This window comes from Carettochelys insculpta, chromosome 2 (genome assembly GCF_033958435.1).
Source record: "Carettochelys insculpta isolate YL-2023 chromosome 2, ASM3395843v1, whole genome shotgun sequence".
Taxonomy (NCBI): Eukaryota; Metazoa; Chordata; order Testudines; family Carettochelyidae; genus Carettochelys; species Carettochelys insculpta.
Window position 1 is genome coordinate 246,912,844 of NC_134138.1, and position 25,700 is coordinate 246,938,543.

General features: G+C 40.6%; 1 protein-coding gene across 1 annotated transcript in view; it reads left to right on the forward strand.

Annotated features, from left to right (window-relative positions):
• The window catches only part of MYO3A (myosin IIIA), a 175,920-nt gene that overhangs the window by 82,960 nt on the left and 67,260 nt on the right, over nt 1-25,700 (forward strand). Inside the window, exons 14-19 of the mRNA XM_074986283.1 lie at nt 556-758; nt 3,753-3,851; nt 3,952-4,066; nt 7,333-7,459; nt 8,601-8,811; nt 10,772-10,919. Of these exons, the coding sequence (XP_074842384.1) occupies nt 556-758; nt 3,753-3,851; nt 3,952-4,066; nt 7,333-7,459; nt 8,601-8,811; nt 10,772-10,919 (903 nt within the window). The remainder of the gene's footprint in view (nt 1-555; nt 759-3,752; nt 3,852-3,951; nt 4,067-7,332; nt 7,460-8,600; nt 8,812-10,771; nt 10,920-25,700) is intronic.

The following is a 25,700-nucleotide window of genomic DNA, read 5'->3' on the forward strand; positions in this document are numbered from 1 at the left end:
AGCTCACTGCCACGTGGCTCGTGCAGACGGAGCTCGTTTTCGAAAGGACCCCGGCTACTTCAAAGTCCCCTTATTCCTATCTGCTCATAGGAATAAGGGGACTTCGAAGTAGCTGGGGTCCTTTCGAAAAGGAGCCCCATCTGGACGAGCTGCGCGGCAGCGAGCCGTGTCAAGTTTGAAGTGCCGTGGCCTCCCGCATGCTAATGAGGCGCTTAATATGTATTTCAGCACTTCATTAGTAAACTTTGAAATGGCCATTTGCATGGCAATTTCAACTTTTTGGCTAGTGTAGACACGGCCTATGTGTTTAAGTGCCTTGCTGAATTGGATCCTGTTTGGGCAAGAAAAAAGAAAGAAGGTAATTCTTTCTCATTACAGAGATCTGATGTGTATTCTGATACCTAAATAAAGAGTCCAGAAATATACAGAATAAACAAACTATAACCCTTAATACCAAATATAAGTGGAAAGACCCATTTGAAAACAATTATTTTGGAATTGTTTGTGAGACTGTTTTACGCAATGTCTTTTCCCTATGTTGGCATTTGTCTCTAGGCTAATAATAGGACTCTTCAGGAGAAGATACTCCAAGTAAACAATCTTGTAGAGGCATTTGGAAATGCAGGCACCATTATCAATGATAACTCCAGCAGATTTGGAAAATACTTAGAAATGAAATTCACTTGCGGAGGAACTGTAGTAGGAGCTCAAATTTCAGAATACCTCCTTGAAAAATCCAGAGTTGTCCATCAGGCTGTGTAAGTAAAAAGGAACAATTGACCCATTTTAAATTACAGAAAGCAGATGTGTAGTGTGGGAAATCTTTTATCGTATACAGCTGTGTCTACACAAGAAGCCTCTGTTGACAGAAGTCACACTCAGAAGGGATTTCCCGACAAAACTTCTGTTGACAGATGGCAGCTACACATAAAAGCAGATTGAAAGAGCAATCGCTCTGTCAACAGAGAGCGATCAGAGTGCCTGGCCCCCTCTCAACAGAGTGGCTGTCTGGAAGCTCTGCAAATAGGGCTGCACAGCGTCTTTAGGCAGAAGGTCCCTGGAGCTTATATAATGCTGTTTTCTCAACAGAACATTGCTGAGAGAAGTATTATACCTGAATGGGGAGAGGTATAATGCTGCCGGGTTTTGTTGACAAACTGTTGACAAAGCACATTTTGCATGTGGATGCTGTGTGGTTTTTCCAGACAAAAGCCCAGTTTTGCTGGGAATAGACTGTCGTGTAGATGTAGCCTACGATTATAAGATTAGCAAGTTTTTTTTCTTTCAAATAATCAAGAGGTTGATAAGTTCTAAAGATACAGCTTAAATGAAAATAGCTTACAATATATTTTATTACATTCTGCTTTATTTAAACAGGTCTGTTTTTAAGAAATTCTTGCATGTATTGTACAGCAAAAAGGATGAGCAAACATTCATGGGACTAAACACATTCTAGTATTCTTAACACTAGATTTCCTTTTGTGTGACGGCTTACATTAAGGTCTTGATAGTCTGTTAAATATATTGTTTAGGTTAAATTTCCTTTAATTTTTCCTCTAATAAAATAACTTGCATGCAAAATATTTGGTTAAATCCTGGAGATTCTAATAGTTTTGCTTATATAAACATATGAACCAAGCACATGCATATATGTAAGACTATGGCCATGGCCACACTAGCCCCTCCTTTTGGAGGGGCTATGGTAATGTGGCACTTCGGAGTATGCTAATGAGGCACTACCATGAATATGAAGCACCTCATTAGCATAATGGCAGCAGCGCACAATTCGAAAGTGCAGCTTTCAAAACACACACTTCTCATGTAGACAAGGGCCTTTCAAAAAGGACCCCCTTATTTTGAAAGCCCCGTCTTCCAAAAAACAAATGGGAAGAAGGGGCTTTTGAAATCAGGGGGTCCTTTTTGAAAGGCCCCCTGTGTACACAGGCAGAGTGCAGCGTTTTGAAAGCAGCACTTTCTAATCGTGCACGGCTGCTATTGTGCTAATGAGGTGTTTCATATTCAGGGATCACCTCATTAGCATATTCAGAAGGGCGACATTACCATACCCCTCCAAAAGGAGGAGCTAGTGCGGCCACGGCCTACGTGTAATACAATAATAAATGATAGAGAAATTAAGCTATACTTCAGCCATGGCTACGCTACCCCTCCCTTTTGGAAGGGACATGTTAATTGTGGCCGTTCAACATGCAAATGAGGCACTGGTATGAATATTCAGTGTCTCGTTTGCAGAATGATGGCCACCCCGCCCATCAAAAGTGCTGATTTCAAAATAAACACAGCCTTCTAGCTGGGGTTCCTTCGAAAGGGTGCTTCGATTTCGAAAGCATCCTTCACAATATTTTTGGGAAGAAGGGTGGTTTCAAAATCAGGGCACCCTTTCGAAAGAACCCTGGCTACGCAGCTATTTTTATTTTGAAATCAGCACTTTAAACTGGCCAGGTGCCCACCATTATACAAATGAGGCACTGAATATTCATATCTGCATCTTATTTGCAATTTCGAACAGCTGTTATTTCCATGCCCCTTCCGAACGGGAGGGGCAGTGTAGCCACGCCCTTCATTGAATAAATCAATATGAAAGTAAATTCCTGAACAGTATCAGCTCTTTGTTCTCACATACAGTACATCAAAATACAAAACAAAATTACTAGATGTATTTTGTCATTAATAACAGTTAATGGGAGAAGATTAAAATTTGGCATAAGGAAATCTGACCCGCACCTCTAATTTTACCTCACTGCCTAAAACTAAAGAGGTTTTGATTCTGTAAGAGCCTGGTACCTAAAGTACTTAAGTAACATGCATGGCTGCCTCTGTTTCCTCTGAATTGATTTAGCAAATACACAGTTTGAAGTTGGGTCCAGGTTTATGAAACACTGTCATTGACACTTTTTCCCAATTGAACATCAGTTCTGGAATCTTGGATTTTTCTGGGTAAGATCAGCCTTTCCCCCTCAAATAATGGGTTATATTGAACTTTTTCCATGGGGGTGCTGATTTCTGATGAGGTCAGTGGGACTGCTTAAATAAAATGTGCTTAAATTTGCACACATCCTTAAATGCTTTTCTGAATCAGAGTCAAATCTCCCAGCACTTTGCAGGATCAAGCTCATTGCGTGAATGCAGCTGTGCGCGGGATGGAAGATTTTACCAGAGTTCCTCTGGGAACAGGAAGTTTACTAAGGTTGTGGGCAACTTCCAGGATCTGAGCCAGTATATACTTACTGTGTGAGACACCACAGAGCTGCATTTAGCTGCTTCTACATCCTCTGCACTGGTAGATATAAGACATTAAAAAAGCCTGCACATCAAAAATAGAAACTATTTACAATCACTGCACCAGGTACTCAGCAGAGGTAAACTGGTTTAATTCCATTGACTTCAATGGAGCTATGTCAATTTACAGCAGCTGATCTGGCTCACTCTTTGTAGTGATAGTAACAGAGAGGTGGCTGTGTTAGTCTGTACTCCAGCAAAACAAAGCAGCAGAAATGTACCTCTTTAAAGACTAACAATATTATTTATTTGGTAATGAGCTTGGATCTGATGAAGTCGGTCTGTCCCATGAAAGCTCATCACTGAATAAATTATTTTGTTAGTCTTTAACGTGCTACATTTCTGCCGCTTTGTTTTTTTTTTTGTAGTTATGTTTAACAATAGCAGCAATGCCATCAATAAATCTAGCTGTACAACTTTGTTACTCAAAGACATAATTGCTTCTGTTGTTTTAGGGGAGAGAAAAATTTCCATATCTTTTATTACATCTATGCTGGGTTAGCAGAAAAGAAGAAACTGGCGCATTACAAACTGCCAGAATATAAGCCACCCAGGTAATGCAGTTCCTTTTTACGTAAATTGATCAGTAAGGAATGCATTGTGGTTGGTTCAACGTCATTTGGATTATAACGCTTCATTCCTCAACCCTTTCAGGTATCTGCAAAATGAACATCTCCGAACAGTGCAAGATTTTATGAACAATAGTTTCTATAAGTCTCAGTTTGAATTAATAGAGCAGTGCTTCAAAGTCATAGGTTTTACAATGGAGGTGAGTTCTGATAACATTTCAGTCTTTTTCACTTTTTGAAACCTTTCTATGCTTCCTCCTGTAGCAAAGGGTAATGGAGAGGAAATGTATGCAAAGAATACAACTAATTTCCTACATTATGTTACTTATTTTGATGATGTTTCTTAGACATTTTTTAATATTCCATGGTCATTTGGTCATTATATTGGTATATATTTTAATTAGTTAAAAAGCTTTTAGGAATCTATAAACAAGAAAGATTTTTTAGTCTATAATAATATAAAATTAGCGGACATAACACAGATGAATATTTAAAAAACACATTTGCAGAATATGTGTATAAAAATAAAGTTTGTAACCATTAATAAGACCATAATTATAGTCTGGTTAGTATAAGCTTTATTGGCTTTTTTAATTAGTTTGAAATAAGTAGTCTTTGGCAAGAATAGTTGAAATGCAAATAGTAATAAGGGGATTTCAAAATGTGTGGGGTCCTTTTGAAAAGGACCCCATGTGGATGAGCCGCATGCAATTGAAAGTGGCACTTTCAAAGTGCTGCAGCCACCATTATGCTAATGAGACACTGCATATTCATTGCAGGGCCTCATTAGCATATCCCAAAGTATCTCATTAGCTCAAAAGGGAGGTGCTAGTGTAGACCCAGCCACAATGTCATTTGAAAATAGGTTTGTTTTTTTTCCCCCATGGAAACCTTTGAAATTTTTGCAAAAAACAAAATCACAAGCAGCATTGCCTGATGTTTTATGACACTGGAGTTGTCAAGAAGTATCGAAAGTATCTCCCGTCATACACCGAATTTTCCTTCTCGAGATAGCTGGTGCTTGGTGGAAGTTACATGGAATCATGGGAGGGGAAGTCTTAATGGAGAGCATGGCCCATAAAGAAGAATAAGAGCATTATAAACCTTAACTACAACACTGTAGTGGCATTTCAAAATCCAAATATGTCTCATTTAAGAAATAATTTTTTACCAAAAATATCCGTGTTTGACAAAAAAAATCATTTATTCGAAATCCAATTTTCTGTTGAAAAAATAATTTTGACAGAAAGCTTTTAGTCAAATCCATTACCTGCCTTGACACAAGCCTATACTGTAGTCAAAGCAGATAAAACCCATTAGCAGTAAAGCTGAATTTTCATGTTTTTTCTCAAGCTCTTTCTCCTCTTCTTCCTTTTGATACTTATTCACAACTCTAATGCTGTATGCACAACAGTCTCCTGTCAGCAGTATTTCCATCTCTTCAGAACTGGCCTACAACAAGTGTGAAGGTTATACAACTGTTATCAACAGAGCCTTGTGGGGCTTGAGGTGCACTATGCTGTTACACCAGTGTGTACCTGTTCCGCATTCTTAAACATTCATTTTGATTAAAAAGACTGTTGAATAGCAATAAGTCTACATAGCCAAAAGAGGAGGTGTCATTTCTGATGTTATGGAAGTCCACTGAGAAATGTGACTTGGCACACTGAATACAATACCAGCATGCAACTTCCCTTCATTTTGCCAAAGTTTGTGGGACCGGGTACACTTAGTGTCTGAGTGGATGAAAAGGAGAGGCATAAAGAATCTCACTTCCCTCTCGAGCCTCCCATGAATAGCATGAGGTTATTCCTTGTGGAAGTGTTGTAAATAAGATCAAATATTCTGAATAATTAAAGATAATTAAGGCTTGAGTATTTTAGCTGAATAATTGAGACAAGCAGGTTACAAAAAGTTAGGATGTAATATGCTGGGGAGAGATGAGTAGCCCATCTAATAAAGCGCTTGTCCGATACTTCTGCACTCTCAAGAAAAATAATAGCCAAAAACTCTATTTTAATCCTAGGCTACATTACAGAAGCTAACACTGGCTGACTCTGCTTAGAAAATGACCAAAAATCATCAAATACAGAGATGGATATTCAAGTTTACAGCTTAGATCAAAGCCAAAACCACAATGAAAGCATTATTTTGTTACAGTTATATTTTTATTTAACAGCCATTATTCTTGTTGGTCACTTACTGTGTGTCACCTAAAATTTACACTGTCATTACAAACGTTGTCCCCAGATCAGGAAAAAATTCCTATTCCAAATGGCACTTAAGCACATGCTTAACTTGAAATCAATGGGATTTGGGCACTTACTTAAAATGGAGTATGTGTTTAAAGTGCTATCATGAATATGGAAATGAATAAATGCTTTCATGAATCAGAACTTATGTGGTCTGATTCTCCTCCCTTTGACTTCAGTGGAGACAGGAATACACCTGTTGTAAAACTAATTTTTTGTTCCAGGAAGCTTCTAGCCTTATGGCTAGATTATGCTTTAAGAGAATGCAAGGAGTTGTATGGAGTTGCACCTGAATTCTCTGGTGTACAGAGAAGAACAACCAGTATGGCACCCCTTTATGGGATGCATCCTGCTCTTCCCTGTATGCTCATCCACTTCTAAGCTATTGCACCCACCTTCTCCCAGCCCCCTGTTAGTGGCCATAATGTGAGGAATTACTGGTGAGAAGAATGGGATGGATGTATTCCTGGAAGAGAGTGTATGGTGGACAAGAAGAATGAGGCTGTCCCAGACATGGGAGGCAGAGTGCTGGAAGTCATGGAGTGAGAAAAGGGAGCAGTAAGGTAAAGGACTGAGAGAAACACGGAGGAAGAGGCAATAAGAACAAAAAATGGAGATGGTGATAAAGATTTTGCAGGACCTGGAAATCAAGAACAAAGAGTTTGAATTAGAAGTCAGAGCCATGGCTTCTGAAGTGATTCAAGGAGAGGGGTGCTTTGGCCTTACTAATGGAGAGGGGAAAGCGTGATGAGATCACTACAGCTAATTGAGCTGTACTTGTTCTGAAAAGGAGTTCCCAGCCTTATAAAATCATAGAAAAGTAGAACTGGAAGAGACCTCAAGAGGATGTCAAGTCCAGTCCCCTGCCTTCATGGAAGGACAAAGCATCGTTTAGATAATCCCTGATAGATGTTTGTCTAACCTGCTCTTAGAGATTCCACAGCTTCCCAGGCATTTGCATCAGTTTACTAGAATAATGTATGTTGGCTGCCATGGTCATTGATCTGACCATCCAGTGATTTTTGTTCAATTGTATGTGTTCTGAGACAGTCCGTGTTGCGTGGAAAATGAGGAGGTAGTCCAACAGCAACATGTTAGTGCCAGTACAAATGCTTATCTTCAAGGTATGAAAAAGAGGAGTTGAATGTCAGTCGTTGGAGCCTCTGGTCCCAATGTAAAAACTATAAATAGAGACATTTTAATCTTCTTTTCAGGAACTTGGAAGCGTATACAGTATTCTTGCTGCAATTTTAAACGTGGGTAACGTTGACTTTTCTTCAGTGGTATCCGAGCACATGATCGACAAGAGCAATATTTCCAATCCAGTTGCACTTGAGAATTGTGAGTTCTTTTTTATTTGATTAAAGATTAAATTTCTTTAATGGTTTCGGAGGCAGGAGATTTTATCACATTAGATTTATCTGTAAAACTGCATGCAAATGAAAATTTTGCAAGACTAAGAGCTTGTCTATATTTGCCCCCAACTTCGAAGGGGGCATGTTACTCAGGGCGATGGGAGATTACTAATGAAGTGCTGCGGTGAATACGCAGCACTTCATAAGGCTAATTCTCCCTCATGGCAGCTTCGAAGGGTCAGACTTCGAAGTGCTGGCATGCATGTAGCCATGGGGAATTCCAAGTGCCTTTACTCCTTTACACTCATGCCGGCACTTCGAAGTTTGACACTTTGAAGTTGCTGTGGGGGAGGATTAGCCTAATGAAGTGCTGTGTATTCACCACAGCACTTCATTAGAAATCTCTCATCACCCTGATTAACATGTCTCCTTTGAAGCTGGGGGCAAGCGTAGACCCAGCCTGTGTAAAATACAGCACTTAGATTCATGCCAAATCCACATTAGTAAAAATAGATGTATGTATGTACAAATTTATTTTTTGTGTCCATCCACATAGTTTATTCAGGTAGTGTGACTGTTACTGAGGATGTGTGAAAAGGCAAAATGAAATTTTCATGATGTCAACATTTATACCTTTTTGTGAAAAATTGTATAAATATTTTGAGTTTTATATTTTTAGCAGCTCTACTGGTACTCTACAGCTCTGCTCTACTTCTACAGTGTTTATCTGGAGGAAGTAGAGATGGGCTACCTGCTTTGTGGGTCACAATGGACTTACAGTGGAAAGCATTCACAGGGAAGCTACTCCCCTTCATCTATGAGAGAGAGTGTGGGATAGAGAGAGAGAGAGATATTGCCCCATTATATTGGCCAGCCTGGCTGAGCTGTCACTGAGGGTACGTTAATCTGCACCTGAGAAAGTGATGGTGAGAGGGGAGATAGCTCCAAATTATGCCTGAGACAGAACAATTCCATAGAGCCCTGTAATCAGGACACTGCAAGGCACCTTATTGTTTTTATTGTGCTGTTAGAATCCAGTCCTTAAAAACTAAGAACTCCCTCCTTCTTTCAGAATTATGCCTGGAAAGTGTGTGTATATTTTAACATTACATATGCTCACTTCCTAGGTGCTTCCTTGCTGTGCATGCAGGCTGATGAACTGCAAGAAGCTCTCACCTCCCACTGTGTGGTGACTAGAGGGGAAACCATTATCCGTCCGAACACCGTGGAAAAAGCTATCGATGTTAGAGATGCTGTGGCCAAAGCATTGTATGGACGTCTCTTCAGTTGGATAGTCAATCGCATCAATACTTTACTGAAGCCAGACAAACTTTTAAGGTAAAGGGACATTTTTCAAGAAGAAGAAATCTCTTTGCAATATGAAATGTATGATTTGTATAACTACATGAAATAGATAGATCTGGGAACTGAACATTCATAATATAGTATTTAACTAGCTTGTCCAGATCTGTAACAATTAGTTCTTAGAAATCCTTCCTTCATCTGATAACTTTTGTGCCTGTTGCAAACATTTCTGATCATATACTTTTTTCTTGAACAGTATACATTAGGCATAGAGTAAATAGCCATAATAATGAGATCTCAGTATTTATAGATTATTTGGGTGAAATTTTGATTTCAGTTATTCCCGTGTAAGTTAGGAGTAAACCTATTCATAACACTTAAGTCCCACTCTGCCGTACATCTGTAGATTAATTTGGCCATATTCTGATCTCATTTACAATCATCCTCTGGTGTTCTTGTTGTTATTTTATATATATAATGATAGAGCCCAAAGTCCTATCGGGTTCAGGTTCGTACCCCATTTTGCTGCATACCTTACAAACATAAGAAACAACTGTGCTTGCCTGAGGTCTATAGTCTAGACCCAAACAGGTAAAGAGTAGGGGATGGGGATGCAAATTAATTTGGTGAAGGAGTGGCATAGCTTTGTTAGAAAATCGTGTAAGTCAAGACCGTCCATGGCAGCTGTATGTCGAGGGAGATTCAGAATATGTATACTATTTTCACTCTGGCAAATCTGCATTTTCATTTGAGAAGCATCAGAGGAATGCAAGCCTGCAGTTGAATAGCCGTAAGAGCCCTTTAATCTTTAAGATACTCAGTAAAGGAATAAATATAATTTTGATCAATGGTTATTAAGCCAAAATACAAAACAGACTTAGCTGTACAGTAGTCCCCTGCGTTATGCAAAGGTTGCGTTCCTGCGCGCTCTGGCATAACTCAAATTTCATATAAATCGGAGGGGGAGAGTTGGGAACAAGGCAGCAGTCTGGCTCCTGGCTCCCCTGGGCTTATGGGAGCCAGGTGTGGCTTCTCTCCAGCTCCCTCAGCTGGGGGAGCCCAGCGAGCAGACAGCCACTGCGGCAGGTCTTCTCCCCGACTTCCCCGAGCTGGGGGCTCGAGAGCTTTCAATTTACCTTAACTCACATAAACGCAAGTTAAGTGCAAATGGAAATCACACATACTAGGGGATTACTGTACAGCCAATTTATGTACATATCCCATCACTGCCATTGAGCAGGCTTTGAGGGTGCCAACCCAGTGGAATGAGCTTGATTCCAGTGTAGAAGGGGAAGGGATGAGGTAACAAAATAGGCATTTACTTGCTAAATTCCTGTAGTTACTCATCCAGTACTTTTTCTTCAGATTTTTTGCTAGTAACATGTAAGGTCAAATTTTCATACTTCAGTTCCTAAATCTAGACTTCTAAATGCCTACTGCATGCATCTCATTGCAAATTTAACTCCTATCTTAATATTTGAAACAGGTATTTTGGTGCATAAAAATGAATTTAGGAGCCTTCGCAGACAATCTTTTTAGAAAACGTAGCCTACAGCATTATGAGCAAATAATCTGAAGCAACAAATAACTAGTACTTTATTATAAACCTATTTTATTACCGTTGAAACAAAGAGCAACTGTGTGCTATTTATGAACCATAGTCTGCTTTCTACTGATAGGTTTAAAGTATATTAGTTTAAACCTGAAATTGGAAATCCTGCTTGTCTTTGCTAGCTGAGTTTATTCATACTCACTGTAAATACATCATGTTTAGTAAATACACTCATCGTAGATGTACATGTATTATTGTATTTCGTATTAGAATTGATGATTCTATTAAGATTAATTTGATTGGGCAAAATTTACCCTTATGTAACTTCCAGCATCAGTGATGAATTTGGCCCCTTTTTTATTTCCTTGAAACAATAAGGAAGGTAGGCACTATGTAGAATAACAGAGATAAAAGTATAAAGAGCCTTTCTCATCTTTTCAGCGAAAATGATGATTGGCTAAACATTGGGATTCTTGATATCTTTGGCTTTGAAAATTTCAAGAAAAACTCTTTTGAACAACTGTGTATCAACATTGCCAATGAACAGATTCAATTCTACTTCAATCAGCATGTATTTGCCTGGGAACAGGTAGGTTTAGGAATATTTTATCAAACTGAATGTAAAATACCTGACGCAAAAAAAAAAACAAAAAAAACTAAACTCTTCCTTTTTCTTAAGAGGCACAGAATAGTAGACTATAGCAGACTGCTTTCTGTCTATACATTTTGTGAAGAACAGTTGGACGGCTGTTTGTAATTTAAATGTCCATCTAAATGCATTATACTTCAAATTTATAGTTTCTAGGCAACAGAGCACAGCGATAATGGTTTTGATTCAAATGCATTGCTGTTTTGTTGAGGAATAATGTACTATGTAATTTTCAACAGCAAAAAGCAGAAATGTCGTACAGTACGTATTTTTTGAAGAATCACTTTCTTAATAGCATGCTAATAAGCTTTTTAACATTGAATTACAATAATAAAAATCAGAATTGCAATTATTTGTATTTCATTTAAGAATTAGTTCTCCTATTCCAACTGAGGAAAGATATATTTTAATTACACTATATAACTTGATTTAAAAGCTGGAGAAAAATTACGTGCTGTAATTACAGAAGCTAATGAACTTAAAAGGGTCAGTAGAAAAATGGTAAAAAGATCATAAAGAGTTTATAAAAGGATTAAATGAAAATTAAGTTAAACAGTTTTAAATTGTTAGCCAATTCTCTGATTTGAGAAAACATATTTCAACAAAAACAGAAGTACTACCCAATTCTGTATCTCCTGGGTAATCAGTCCTCACACTTTGGCCATGTCTACACTAGCCCCCTCCTTTCAGAGGGGCATGTTAATGAGGGATTTCAGAAAATGCTAATGAGGTGTTTTCATGAATATGCAGCACCTCATTAGCATAATGGCAGCTGCACGTGATTTGAAATTGTCACTTTTGAAGCATATGCTGCCCGTGTAGACAGCAGCCTTTCAAAAGGACCCCCGATTTTGAAAGCCCCTTCTTTCCATTTGGTTTTGGAAAGAACGGGCTTTTGAAATCAGGGAGTACTGTTGAAAGGCCCCCATCTACAAGGGCAAAGTGCGTTTTGAAGTGGCTCTTTCAAATTGTGCTCTGCCACCAGTAAGCTAATGAGGTGCTGCATGTTCATCGTAGCTCCTCATTAGCATCTTCTGAAATCACTCATTAACATGCCCCCTCCAAAAGGAGGGGGCTAGTGTAGACCTGGTCTTTAGGTTTAGAGCCTAAAAGTACTTTCTCTGCATATTAGAGAACATGTTAGATGTATATTTTTGAAGCACATTGGCTGTGTCTACACGGAGGGTTATTGCCTGCAGCTTCATGCTAAAGATCATTCTGGCAATTGCAAATGACCACTCATTAGCATAATCACCCACATGAGAGCTCGCTGTCGGCAGAAGCTGCTGCCAGCAGTAAACATGCCTCTGCCAGCAAAAACCCCCTCTGTTGTCAGCCCCTTATGCCTTAATTTGTTATACTTCTGCTGTCAGTGAGATCTTGTGCAGCTATGCCACACGATTATGCAAATGAGTGGATATTTGCAATTTCAAGATTGCTCATTAGCATGAAGCTGCCAGCAATACCACTCCATGTAGATCCAGTTATTATGTCTCCCACCCTCAGAAATTTTAATTAGGAATATTACTGCAGTATTTTGCCCAAGTGTTTTCATCATTGTTGGTTTTGTAGATGACAGATATATAGATTTGGGGTAGCTGGTCTTATATATATATATATATATATATCGTGTTTTTGTGTAAACAAAAGGTAAATAATACTTTGTGTCAAACATATTTGATACTTTCCAATTGTTTCAAAATCAGTACAGTCCTGTGAAGTTAGATGTTGCCTTTTGGGAGTGATTGTGTAGCTTCGTGATGAAGAATTTCCAAATACTTTAGAAGTTTTTTTTCTTTTGTCCTGAACTCCTCTAAGACAATGGTTTGACTTTTTGGCTATGCCGACCACTTCAACAGTTTTTGTCCCAAAGCCTCCAGATACATCCAAGATGTAGATCTCGCAAGTCTGAGCATTCTAAGATTCTTTTGGACCCTAGAAGATTTAATGGCCGTGGTGTGAAGATAGCAGAGCAGCATATCAGAGAGTTCAAGTTCTGAGTGAGAGTTTGGGTGCAGGCTCTGGGCTAAGGCAGAGAGTTGGAGTTTGGGAGCAGGTAAGGGATGTGGCACTTACAATGGGCAGCTTCCAAAAGTGACCAACACAGCTGTCTGGCAGTAGCTCCTCGGTGGAAGGGCAGGGAGGCTCCATGACCTGCTGCCCGCAAGCACCACCCCTGCAGATGTCATTGGACACAGTCCTTGGACAATGAGAGCTGTTGGGTCAATAGTAAGGACGAGGGCAGCACATAAAACCAAAGGCAGTGCCACCCAAGGGCACTTTTAAGTCACACAGGGCTGGCAGGCAGGACCAGGAGATGCTCCAGGAGAGGTACATGGGGCCAGGAGATTGGACTGGGGGAGGACTGGCCCCAAATATTGGTGGAGCTGGAAACCCAGCCCTTGAATATTCCTAGAAGATGACACCCCCTGACCTGTAACTCAGCTCCCCTGCTGGAGTAATGCCTAACTAATTCTACAAGCAAAAATGTGTACAAGGTTTGATGTCAAACCCTGTCACTTTAAAAACAGGAAGTGAGCATGAGGTTGTCACTGATCGAAAAGCCATTGCTCAAGGACAGTTTACAACTTAATTAATGGCCATTATAACATGCCCCCTTCTCCTTTGCTTGGGATATGCACATTGCTTCAGTTCCACACTACAAGGACAATCATGCAGAAAGTTGGTGGTTCCACATCTTGCATATTAATTGTAAGGTACCTGCTAAGTTGAGCACTGGTGTGATATGCTCTGACTGTTAGCTGATGTTTACAGTAGCCCGCTCCTCAGGAATCAGCATAAGAAAAGGAAAAAGAAAAGTATAAAATATTATGTTGATTCTATCTCAACTTGGGAAGAAGCAAAATACATTTTAAAATCCGTAAATGACTAAAATTAAAAGTTCAGAAATTCAATGTTTATGTTCAGGTACAAATCAAAAACTTGTACAAATAGTTATTATGACACCAAATCCACACATGTGCACAGCAGACTTTACACATTTGTTAGGATTTGCATGGTCAAGGTCTTAATTTGTAACGTGATTTCAATACTGATATATAGAAGTTATGCTTATTACTACACTATTGCCAGTAGAAACAGAGGACATTGTGTTTACTTCTGTTGTTGGAAGTGAGGTATGTTATTCTCATTGCCAGATGAACATATCATAAGCTAAAACTTTTTTTACATTTCAACTGTTGCCTTCAATGCTATTACAAATTATGCAAATTCAGAATCTTCTATCATAATCTAAAAAATATGAGAAAAATATAGATTTCAAAAGTCATTAAAAATCCTCAGTCTAAAACTGAGTGGATGTGTAAATCCATATAAATGTGTGTGATTTCCTTTGTTATACAGTGTTGCTTTGTTTTTCCCACTGAATTCCCCTAATTGGAGTAACATTTCCTAAACATATTTAAACTATGACAGGCACATCTGCTTGCCAACTTCCATTTCTCATTTAAGATACTCAAAGGGGGAGACATAAATAATGTAATCATGGGCAATTAAAATCCTCCAACCCTTTGCGTTCCGAGCCCCCAGCATGCTTACAGCCTGCTTCATTTTGGCTTAAAGCAATGTGCCAGCATATCTTTTGTAAAATGTGACTGTGAATCCTTAGTGGGTTTGTGTGCATGTGCGTGGTTTCTTTTTAAATTATAATCCCTGATAATTAATGGAATAAATTTATCAATTTGCAAATGAAAAATACAAAGGAAGTGAATGGTGGTTAGTCTATAAACATCTGTGAGAGTATTTCTCTTCTATGTTAGGTTTTTACATAGCACTTGTCACCATATTGCACAAAATAAAAGAATATAGTTTTTGCTCTTTATTCTTCTAAAGAAAGAGTATAGCCTTCTCTATGTTTGAGTCCTTCCCTCTTCCCCAGCTTATTTGATCAACTCCATACCCAGAAAAAGTGGTTGGAATAGAATATATCTCTTTGTGGTTTGGTGGCCTAGATCAAGTGGATTGGTCTTAGTTCATTTCTCACTAAACATCCATCTGCATAACAAATACCAGCAACATAATTGACTTAAGTGGCTTTCTTTTTGGCAATCTGAGCAATAAAGCCAAGGATGGAATGAACATGGAAGACTGAATTATTCCTTTGCTAATGGAGGTGGCATATTTCTGGGATAGTCTATGCTGTACAAGTTCCAGAGATAACAATTAGGGATGATGATCATAATGGTAAATACATAGCTCTTATATAGTGCTTTTCACACTAGACAGCAAAGAAAGACAATATCATTATCTGTATCTTTCAGCTAGGGAAACTCATGCGCAGAACGTCGAAGTGATATGGGCTTTGTATTATGTGGGATTTTAGCATTATCACCTTGGCACATTTAATGAGCTCTGAAATAAGTATCAAAACTGAAAAATAATACTACATGTCAATTCACTTCCATTTGAAAAGCAGCTGCTCTTCCATGGGTGTTGTAAGTTCTTCATAACAGGGAAATAGCCGCCTATATTTGTGTACATGTCATTGCCCATCCATGCCACTGTATGTAAATAAGGCACCTCTCTAATTCTTCCTTTAAGTGGCTTGTTGAATTCCTTCTTATATAAGATCTCAGTTCTCTTTCCAGGAGCTGCCACAGAAATTGAGGTCAGCCTAGGCACTGAATGTAACCCTGTGGGGGCTGATTGCAAGGCATTCTGAGGGGAAGGTCTTCAGCTCTGAGCTTCATTTTTCCCCCCAATCTTACAGAACCAATTTGTTAACACTACAGCCACGGTGTAGGACTGGTCTCTTTCAAGGGGGTTGTGAGTGGAGCAAATGAACATTAGGATAAATGCTGCCTCTTTATACTCATGAACAGTTTTGTAATTCTCTGCAAATAGTGGACCAGATTCACTCCTGGATTCTGCGGGTGGATCACCAGCTCCATGTCATCCTGATGGCAGAAAGTCTACCCAAGAGTGAGAGGATCACAGCAGTGTCAAGTGTCTACATTGCTACTCTGCTGGGGAGCATGGACCCAGTTACTAAAGTCTCAAAGGCTGAAGAAACTGGCCAGAGTGGGAATGCGGCCAATGATCCAGGGAATGTGTTGGTTCAGAATATCCACAGCCTGAGGTCCTTAGTCTGACAGTAGCTGTTCACACCACCTCTACACATGTTCACACCATCGCTACACATGTCTACACATGACACATTGTATGACAACTGGGAGAGGGAATTTTTCTGATTTATAAGTGAGAAATAGGAAATCTGGATTGAAATCCAGCCCTACTGTAGGTCCTTTCATATAAATGATGGAACAATAAAAATTAATGTGTCCCACTTTAAGTGAGGATAATCATTTGTGTTTGGGGTAGGTAGAGACTTGGGTGGGGAGCAAGCGAAAACCTTGTGAGGATCTAATCTTTAAATTTTCCTGAATCAAAATGAACAAGTCATGCAAAATGTGCCATGAATATACCCCCCCCCAACCCTTCAGGTCCTGGGGATCCATAGAGACAGAGCCATCCATCCAGAAACACTATCTGGCCCTACATTTTGGTCTCTAGTTCCATGGTTTTGAACTCGCCATGCTACCAGAGCTTCTCCTAGCCACTGTACTGAGCAGCTTGTTTTGTTGTGTAAGAGTGGTAAGCCAGGCAATAGTTACACTCTTTATTTAGCAATGTTGGCTCAGAATGCTAGTTAAAGCAGAAGCCTGCTACAGCTACTTTGTGTTCTTCTGGCTATATGTGAAGTTGATAATAAAGGAACTTACTGTTTAACACAAACCTTCATGGTGCTTTGTGAAGTGAAACAGAGCCTTGGCAGTGAACAGAAGTGCCCTAGAGAGGGCACATCTACTATATGTTAAACCTCTCCAGTCTGGCACACTCTTGTCTGGCAACATCCATGGTCCAGCATGATTTTAGTAAACCAGACAACCACGTATCACAGGTGAGGCCAAGTTTCCCATGATCACATAAAGTTTGTTTACAGCCACTCGTCCTGGCTCTCAGTGTTCTGTGCTGTCATTTAGCTGTAATTTACCCCTAAATGTCTTCTAAGAGCCATGAAAGCAATGGAAGTGTTAGTAATGTGCTAGACAATATTCACCTCCCATGGTCTGATAAATTCTCTCATTCAGTACCAGTCAGGTCCCAAAGGTACTGGTCTAGAGATGTTCAAACTGTACCTGGAGATGGGCTTGAGCTGCCAGCATTTCCATTGAGCCAGGGCCTATGGGGGGACAAAGCATGTTTCACTTGAACCTGCTCAAAAGGATCTGTGTGGTCCAGGGAAGTGACACAACATTGCGGGTAGCTGATCTTTCTTCTCTGTGCAGGAATGATAGGCATCTGCCAAGGGGGGACTTAGGTGGTATTGGACAGATGGACAATTCTTCTGCTTCTGCATGAATTCTGGTTATTTCAGCACTGGTTGTGTTGTGTTAGCACAGAGATGAATTGTGATGCTTGGCATAATGTATTTTAGAAGACTGACCGGCTTGTTGTGATATGTATGCGCATGTCAATAGAATTTTGATACAAGCTAAGGATAAGACAGTCACACAAGTATGAGGTGGTTGGAATAACTGAGACTTGGTGGGATGATTTGCATAACTGGAGCACGGTCATGGACAGCTATAAATTGTTTAGGAAGGACAGACAGGGAAGAAAAGGAGGAGGAGTTGCGCTCTATGTGAGGGAGCGGTATGATTGCTCAGAGCTCCAGTATGAAGAAGGAGAAAATCCAGTTGAGTGTCTTTGGGTTAAGCTTAGAGGTAGATGTAACAGAGGTGATGTTGTAGTTGGTGTCTGTTATAGACTACCAGATCAGGGAGAGAAGATAGATGAGGCTTTCTTCAGGCAGCTTAGTGAAGCTTCCAAATCACAGGCCCTGGTTCTCATGGGAGACTTTAATCATCCAGACATTTGTTGGGAGACCAATACAGCAGCACACAGACAATCCAGGAAGTTTTTGGAAACTATTGGGGATAACTTCTTGGTACAAGTGCTGAAGGAACCGACCAGGGGCCGTGCGCAACTTGACCTGTTGCTCACGAACAGGGAAGAACTAGTAGAAGAAATAGAAGTGGGGAGGAACCTGGGCTGCAGCGACCATGAGATCGTAGATTTCAGGATCCGGATGAAAGGAAGAAGGGTGAGCAGTAACATACAGACCCTTGATTTCAGAAGAGCAGACTTTGACTCCCTAAGAGACCAGATGAGCAGGATCCCTTGGGAAACGAAGATGAAGGGGAAAAGAGTTGAAGAGAACTAGAAGTATTTTAAAGAAGTCTTACTGAAGGCACAGGAACAAACAATCCTGCTGCGTAGTAAGAAATGCAAACATGGTAGGCAACCAGCTTGGCTTAACAGGGAAATCCTTAGTCAGCTTAAATTCAAAAAGGATGCATACAAGAAATGGAAACGAGGACAGTTGACTAAGGAGGAGTATAAACATACGGCTGGAGAATGCCAGGCAGTAATCAGCAAAGCGAAAGCACAATTGGGACTGCAGCTGGCAAGGGATGTGAAGAGTAACAAGAAGGGTTTCTACAGGCATGTGAACAATAAACGGGTTATCAGAGAAGGTGTGGGGCTGTTACTGGATGAGGGAGGTAACCTAGTGACAGATGATGCAGGAAAAGCTGAAGTACTCAATGCTTTTTTTGCCTCAGTCTTCACAGACAAAGTCAACTTCCCAGTGATGGTCCCAGATGATGCAGTACAGGAAGGTGAAGGGCAGCCATCTGTGGGGAAGGAACAAGTTCTGAGCTATCTAGAAAAATTAGATGTGCACAAGTCCATGGGTCTGGATTTAATGCACCCCAGGGTACTGAGGGAATTGGCAGAGGTCATTGCTGAACCTATGGCCATTATCCTTGAAGACTCTTGGAAATCAGGGGAGATACCGGATGACTGGAAGAAGGCAAACGTAGTGCCCATCTTTAAAAAAGGAAAGAAGGACAATCCGGGGAACTATAGACCTGTCCGCCTTACCTCAGTCCCTGGGAAAATAATGGAGGGAATCCTCAAGGAATCCATTTTGAAGCATGTGGAAGAGGGGAAAGTGATCAAAAGTAGCCAACATGGATTCACCAGGGGCAAGTCCTGCCTCACCAATCTGATCAGCTTCTATGACGACGTAACAAGCTCTGTGGACATGGGGAAGTCAGTGGATGTGATATACCTTGACTTCAGCAAGGCTCTTGATACGGTCTCCCACAACATTCTTGTCCATAAGTTAAGGAAATATGGATTGGATCCTTGGACTATAAGATGGATAGAAAGCTGGCTTGATGGTCGGGCCCAACGGGTAGGTGGTCAATGGCTCAATATCAGGATGGCGGTCTGTTTCAAGTGGAGTGCCACAAGGCTCGGTTCTGGGGCCGGTGTTATTCAACATCTTTATTAATGATCTGGATGAGGGACTGGGTTGCACCCTCAACAAGTTTGCAGATGACACAAAACTAGGGGGAGAGGTAGATATGTTGGAGGGTAGAGAGAGAATCCAGAGGGACCTGGGTAAATTGGAGGACTGGGCCAAAAGAAATCTGATGCGGTTCAATAAGGAGAAGTGTAGAGTCCTGCACCTGGGGCGGAAGAATCCCAAACATTGTTACAGGCTGGGGACCAACTGGCTCAGCAGCAGTATGATGGAAAGGGACCTAGGGGTTATGGTGGATGAAAGGCTGGATATGAGTAAACAGTGTGCCCTTGTAGCCAAGAAAGCTAACAGCATACTGGGGTGCATTAGGAGGAGCATTTCAAGCAGATCTAGGGAAGTAGTTATTTCTCTTTATTCGGCACTGGTGAGGCCACATCTGGAATATTTGTGTCCAGTTTTGGGCCCCCCAGTATAAAAAGGATGTGGATTTGCTAGAGCAGGTTCAGTGAAGGGCAACAAAAATGATTAAGGGTCTGGATCACAAGACCTATGAGGATAGGCCAAGGGATTTGGGCTTGTTTAGTTTACAGAAGACTTAGAGGTGATTTAATAGCAGCCTTCAACTTCCTGAAGGGGAGGTCTAAAGAGGAGGGTGAGAAATTGTTCTCAGTGGTGTCAGATGGCAGAACAAGGAGTAATGGTCAGAAGTTGAAGAGGGGAAGGTGTAGGTTAGATATTAGGAAAAACTACTTCACCAGGAGGTTGGTGAAGCACTGGAATGCGTTGCCTAGAGAGGTGGTGAATTCTCCATCCCTTGAGGTTTTTAAGTCCCGGCTGGACAAGGTCCTGGCTGGGATGACTTAGTAGGGGTTGATCCTGCTTGAAGCAGGGGGCTGGACTAGATGACCTTCTGAGGTCCCTTCCAGCCCCATGATTCTGTGGTTCTGTGTCCAGCATTCATTGTTGTTTGCAGTGTTCTAACCAGATTGATTCCCAGGATGTTAGACAGATAAGATGAATGCAGTAATATTATTCTATTTGTGAAAGAGCCAAGCTTTTGACTTACATACAGTTCTTCTGGTCTGCAGAGTTCGGTGTAGCTTGAAAGTTTGTCTCTTTCACCAACAGAACCATAGAATCAAAGAACACTTGACTGGAAGAGACCTCGAGAGGTCATCAAGTCCCAGTCCCCTGCCCTCCCAGCAGGACCAAGCAACATCTAGAACATCCCCAATAGATGTCTTTCTAACCTGCTCTTAAGTGTCTCCAGTGATGGAGATTCCACAACCTCCCTAGACAATTTATTCCAGTGTTTAACTACCCTGACAGTTAGGAAGTTTTTTGAAATGTTCAACCTAAACCTCCTTTGCTGCAGTTTAAGCCCATTGTTCCTTGTCCTATCCTCAGAGGCCAAAAAGAACAATTTTTCTTCCTCCTCCTTGTAATCCTCTTTTAGGTACTTGAAAACCACTATCATGTCCCCACTCAGTCTTCTCTTTCCTAAACTAAACAAGCCCAGTTCTTTCACTCTTCCCTCATAGCTCATGTTCTCTAGACTTTTAATCATTCTTGTTGCTCTTCTCTGGACCTTCTCCAATTTCTCCACATCTCTCTTGAAATTTGGTGTGCAGAACTGGACACAATACTCTAATTGAGGCCTTAATGAGCGCTGAGTAGAGCAGAAGAATGACTTCCCATGTCTTGCTCTCAACATTCCTGTTAATACATCCCAGAATCATGTTTGCTTCTTTTTGCAACATCGCACTGTTGACTCATATTTAGCTTGTGGTCTACTATGATCCCTAAATCCCTTCCCACAGTACTCCATCCTAGACAGTGGCTTCCTATTTTGTATGTATAAAGATGATTGTTCCTTCCTAAGTGGAGTACTTTGTATTTGTCCTTATTAAACTTCATCCTGTTTACCTCACACCATTTCTCCAATTTGTCCAGATCATTTTGAATTATGACCCTATCCTGCAAAGTAGTTGCAACATTGGCCACACTGGACAGCCTCTACATAAAAGAATAAATGGACATAAATCAGACATCAGGAATGGTAACATATAAAAACCTGTAGGAGAGCACTCCCATCTCCCTAGACACTCAGTAACAGATTTAAAAGTAGCAGTCCTACAACAAAAACAATTCAAAAATAAACTGCAAAGAGAAATTTCAGAGTTGCAATTCATTTGCAGATTTGAATCCATCAACCAAGCTTGTTATCATTTGCAAACTTAGTAAGTATATTTTCTATGCCAATATCTAAATCATCGATGAAGATATTGAATAGAACCACTCCCAAAACAGACCCCTGTGGAATCCCACTTGTTATGCCCTTCCAGCATGACTGTGAATCATTAATAGCTACTCTCTGAGAATGTTTATCCAGCCAGTTATGCACCCACCTTATAGTAGCCCCATCTAAGTCGTATTCGCCTAGTTTAGTCATAAGAAGATCATGCAAGATGATATCAAATGTCTTACTAAAGTCTAGGTATACCACATCTATGTGCTTCTCCCTTATCCACAAGACTTGTTATCCTGTCAAAGAAAACTATCAGATGGGTCTGGCATGATTTGTTCTTCACAAATCCATATTTGCTGTTACCTATTACCTTATTTTCTTCCAGATGCTTGCAGATGAATTTCTTTAATTACTTGTTCCATTATCTTTCCTGGCAAAGAAGTTAAACTGACTGGTCTGTAGTTTCCTGGGTTGTTCTTTTTTCCTTTTCTGTAGTTTCCTGGGTTGTTCTTTTTTCCCTTTCTGTAGGACACTATCTTTGCCCTTTTCAAGTCTTCTGGAATCTCTCCCTACTTCCAGGACTTTTCAAAGATGATAGCTAAAGGTTCCAATACCTCTTCTGTCAGCTCTTTGAGTATTTTAGGATGCATTTCATCAGGCCCCAGTGACTTGCAGACATCTAATTTGAAGCTGGTCCATTAAAAAATATTACCTCTCTCTCTCTCTGTCTCACACGTACACACTTCTTTGTCTTTCACATTTAGTTTTTAACTTTACAATTGCGTCTTATGCTTTAGTCAGCTGGTAAAAGGCAGATTCTGAATAAATTTTTGCATTTGGTATTTGAACCAAGGTGATTTCATATTATCACATCAACAAAGTATCATTACTTAATGACCATGTTGTTTTCTATTAGTACAACACAAAATTAGTAACTCTGTTTAATAATATTTTTCATTTTGGTTTAAGTGCAGAAAAGCTACACAGGGTTCTATGTATCAGAGACGTAGCCGAGTTAGCCTGTATGTTCAAAAGCAACAAGAAGTCCTGTGGCACTTTATAGACTAACAGATATTTTGGACCATAAGCTTTTGTGGGCAAAGACCCGCCTCGTCAAATGCATGAGTTGGAGGAGTTTCAGAGGACGATTTAAAGAGGGAGTCTCAGTCAAGTGGAGGGCCAGAGTTGACAAGATCTATTCAGTCAGGGTGGATGTGGCCCATTATCAGCAGTTAAGATGGAGTTGTGAACATCAAGTGAGGAGAAATCAAGTCAGTTCAGTCGGGGAGCATGTGGCCCCTTATCAGTAGCTAATGAAAAGGTGTGAACATCAAGAGCAGAGAAACTGCTTTTGTAATGAGCCAGCCACTCCAAATCTCTGTTCAACCCTTGGTTGATGGATTCAAATCTGCAAATGAATTGAAACTCTGAAATTTCTCTTTGCAGTTTATTTTTGTTGTAGGACTGCTACTTTTAAATCTGTTACTGAGTGTCTAGGGAGATGGAAGTGCTCTCCTACAGGTTTTTATATGTTACCGTTCCTGATGTCTGATTTATGTCCATTTATTCTTTTACGTAGAGGGTGTCCAGTTTGGCCAATGTAAATTGTCATGGGGCATTGCTGGCACATGATGGCATATATTATATCAGTAGATGTGCAGGTGAATGATCCTCTGATGGTGTGGTTGATGTGGTTAGGTCCTGTGATGATATCACTGGTATAGATATGTGAGCAGAGTTGACAGCGAGGTTTGTTGCAGGGATTGGTTCCAGGTTTAGAGTTATTGTGTTGTGGTCTATAGGTGCTGGTGAGAATTTGTTAAAGGTGGGCAGGCTGTCTGTAGGTGAGGACAGGCCTGCCTCCCAAGGTCTGTGAGAGTGAAGGATCATTGTCCAAGATGGGTTGTAGATCACTGATGATGCACTGGAGAAGCTTTAGCTAGGGGCTGTATGGGATGGCCAGTGGTGTTCTCCTGTTTTCCTGGCTGGGCCTGTCCTGTAGCAGGTGGCTTCTGAGTACACATCTGGCTCTGTCAGTCTGTTTCTTCACTTCCTTAGGTGGGTGTTGTAGTTTCAGGAAAGCTTGGTGAAAGTCTTGTAGGTGTTTGTCTCTGTCTGAGGGATTGGAGCAAATGTGGTTGTACCTTCGTGCCTGGCTGTTTGCAGTGGGTTGTGTAGTGTGCTCTAGATGGAAGCTGGAGGTGTGTAGGTAAGCATAGCAGTCCGTGAGTTTCCGGTTTAGGGTGGTATTTATGTAACCATCCCTTATTTGCACAGTAGTGTCCAGGAAGTGGATCTCTTGTGTGGAGTGGTCTAGGGTAAGGTTGATGGTGGGGTGGAAACTGTTGGTACCACAGTGGATCCAGATGATGAAGATGCCATCAGTGTAGCTCAAGTAGAGGAGGGGTGCTAGGGGACGAGAGCTGAAGAAGCTTTTTTCCGGGTCAGCCATAAAAATGTTGGCATACTGTGGGGCCATGTGGGTGCCCATAGCAGAGCCACTGATTTGACAGTATAAATTGTCCTCAAATCTGAAATAGTTGTGGGTGAGTCACAAGGCTCTGCCACCATTTATGCCTCGGTCTCATCAGGGATAATGTTCCTAACAGGGTACTATGATCACGATGGGCACAACATAAAATAAGAGCCCACATTCTCCAATATAGTTCAGCCATTTCTTGTGGCATCCTATCTATGTGAATACTGTCTTGTGATGTCTTCTCGAGGCATGGAAACTATTTTAGGAAATTCAGATGCCATGAAATACCACTGGGGATTTCAGCCTCATGTAGCTGACTCAGTTCTTTGTTTATGGCATGTTAGAAATTAATGCAAATAAAATCTCTTTAATTATGTCTTTCTAATACTTGTCAGGTTGGGTTTTTGCGCCTGTCTCATATTTCATAATAACGTGGTGGAGGGAGCAACATCGTACAAGAAACTGATAATATGTATTCTTCAGTATTAGGTCACTGATTTTAAATCTAACCGAGCTCAGTAGTGACTGGAAGTTTTTTGCTTCCTGCCATACTTCACTGGCCTACAATAACAGAGGATTTAGCTGACTTGTTCCATGTTGTAGTAGACAGATTTTACCATCTCAAAAACCATTGGCATTTCTCGACATTCCATTTGGCGGTCTTAATAGAGAAGATGAAGAGTGAATGATCACTGAGGCTTAACTGCATATGTGGTCCTTCCACATCAGGACGGAGGTATATGAAAGCAATATAGGCATGCTTTCACTACTGTTCGACTAGGCTATGTCTACAGAGCCTCTGTCGACAGGGAAATCTTGACAGAACCTCAGTCGGCAGAGAACTGCCAGGCTGCACTGCCCTCTGGTGACAGAATAGCAGAATGGCAGCTCTGCAAACAGGGCTACCTGGCAACGGGAAGCCCTCTCTGTTGACAGAACTGGCTACGTGGTCACTCTGTCGACAAAATACTGTTCTGCTCTGTTGACAGAAGGTGCCCGTGTAGACGAGGCCTAGCTACTGTATAGTTATTTGGAAGTCTTTTTTTACTCTTAAATAAGGTTTAAGTTTCCAGTGTTGTTAAGCAGTCTCCTTTCAGGAGTATTAGAGTTTTTAAGAAAACCAGTAATTGGAGATATCACCCAGGAATGTTTGTCTGAGAATGCACCAGTGTCATAGAAACAATTACTCCTTTTCCAACTATCATAATGCTTGGAAGTAGATTATTCTGATTTATTTATTAAAGTGTAGACTGTTGGTAATAAAAGCATCCTTATTAATAACAGCTTCAGCTTGAATGTAGTGGGACACAGAAATACCAGAGTACAAAATATATAGGAATGATGGAGGCAGTCATGCTGGTGGAGCAGGATGTCACTATATGTAAAAGAAAGTGTAGGGTCAAATGTAGTACAAATTTTAAATGGCTCAAACTTCACCATAGAATCTCTATGGACAGAAATTCCATGACTGAACAATAACAGTAAAGCAGTAGGAATACACTGCCTATCCCCTTGCCAGAATGATGACAGTGACTGTTTATATTCTCAGACACATTAGAGAGGCAGCAAACCAGAAAACCAAATAATAATGAGGGATTTTAACTATCCCCATTTGGTCAAAATTTGGTACATCACCTC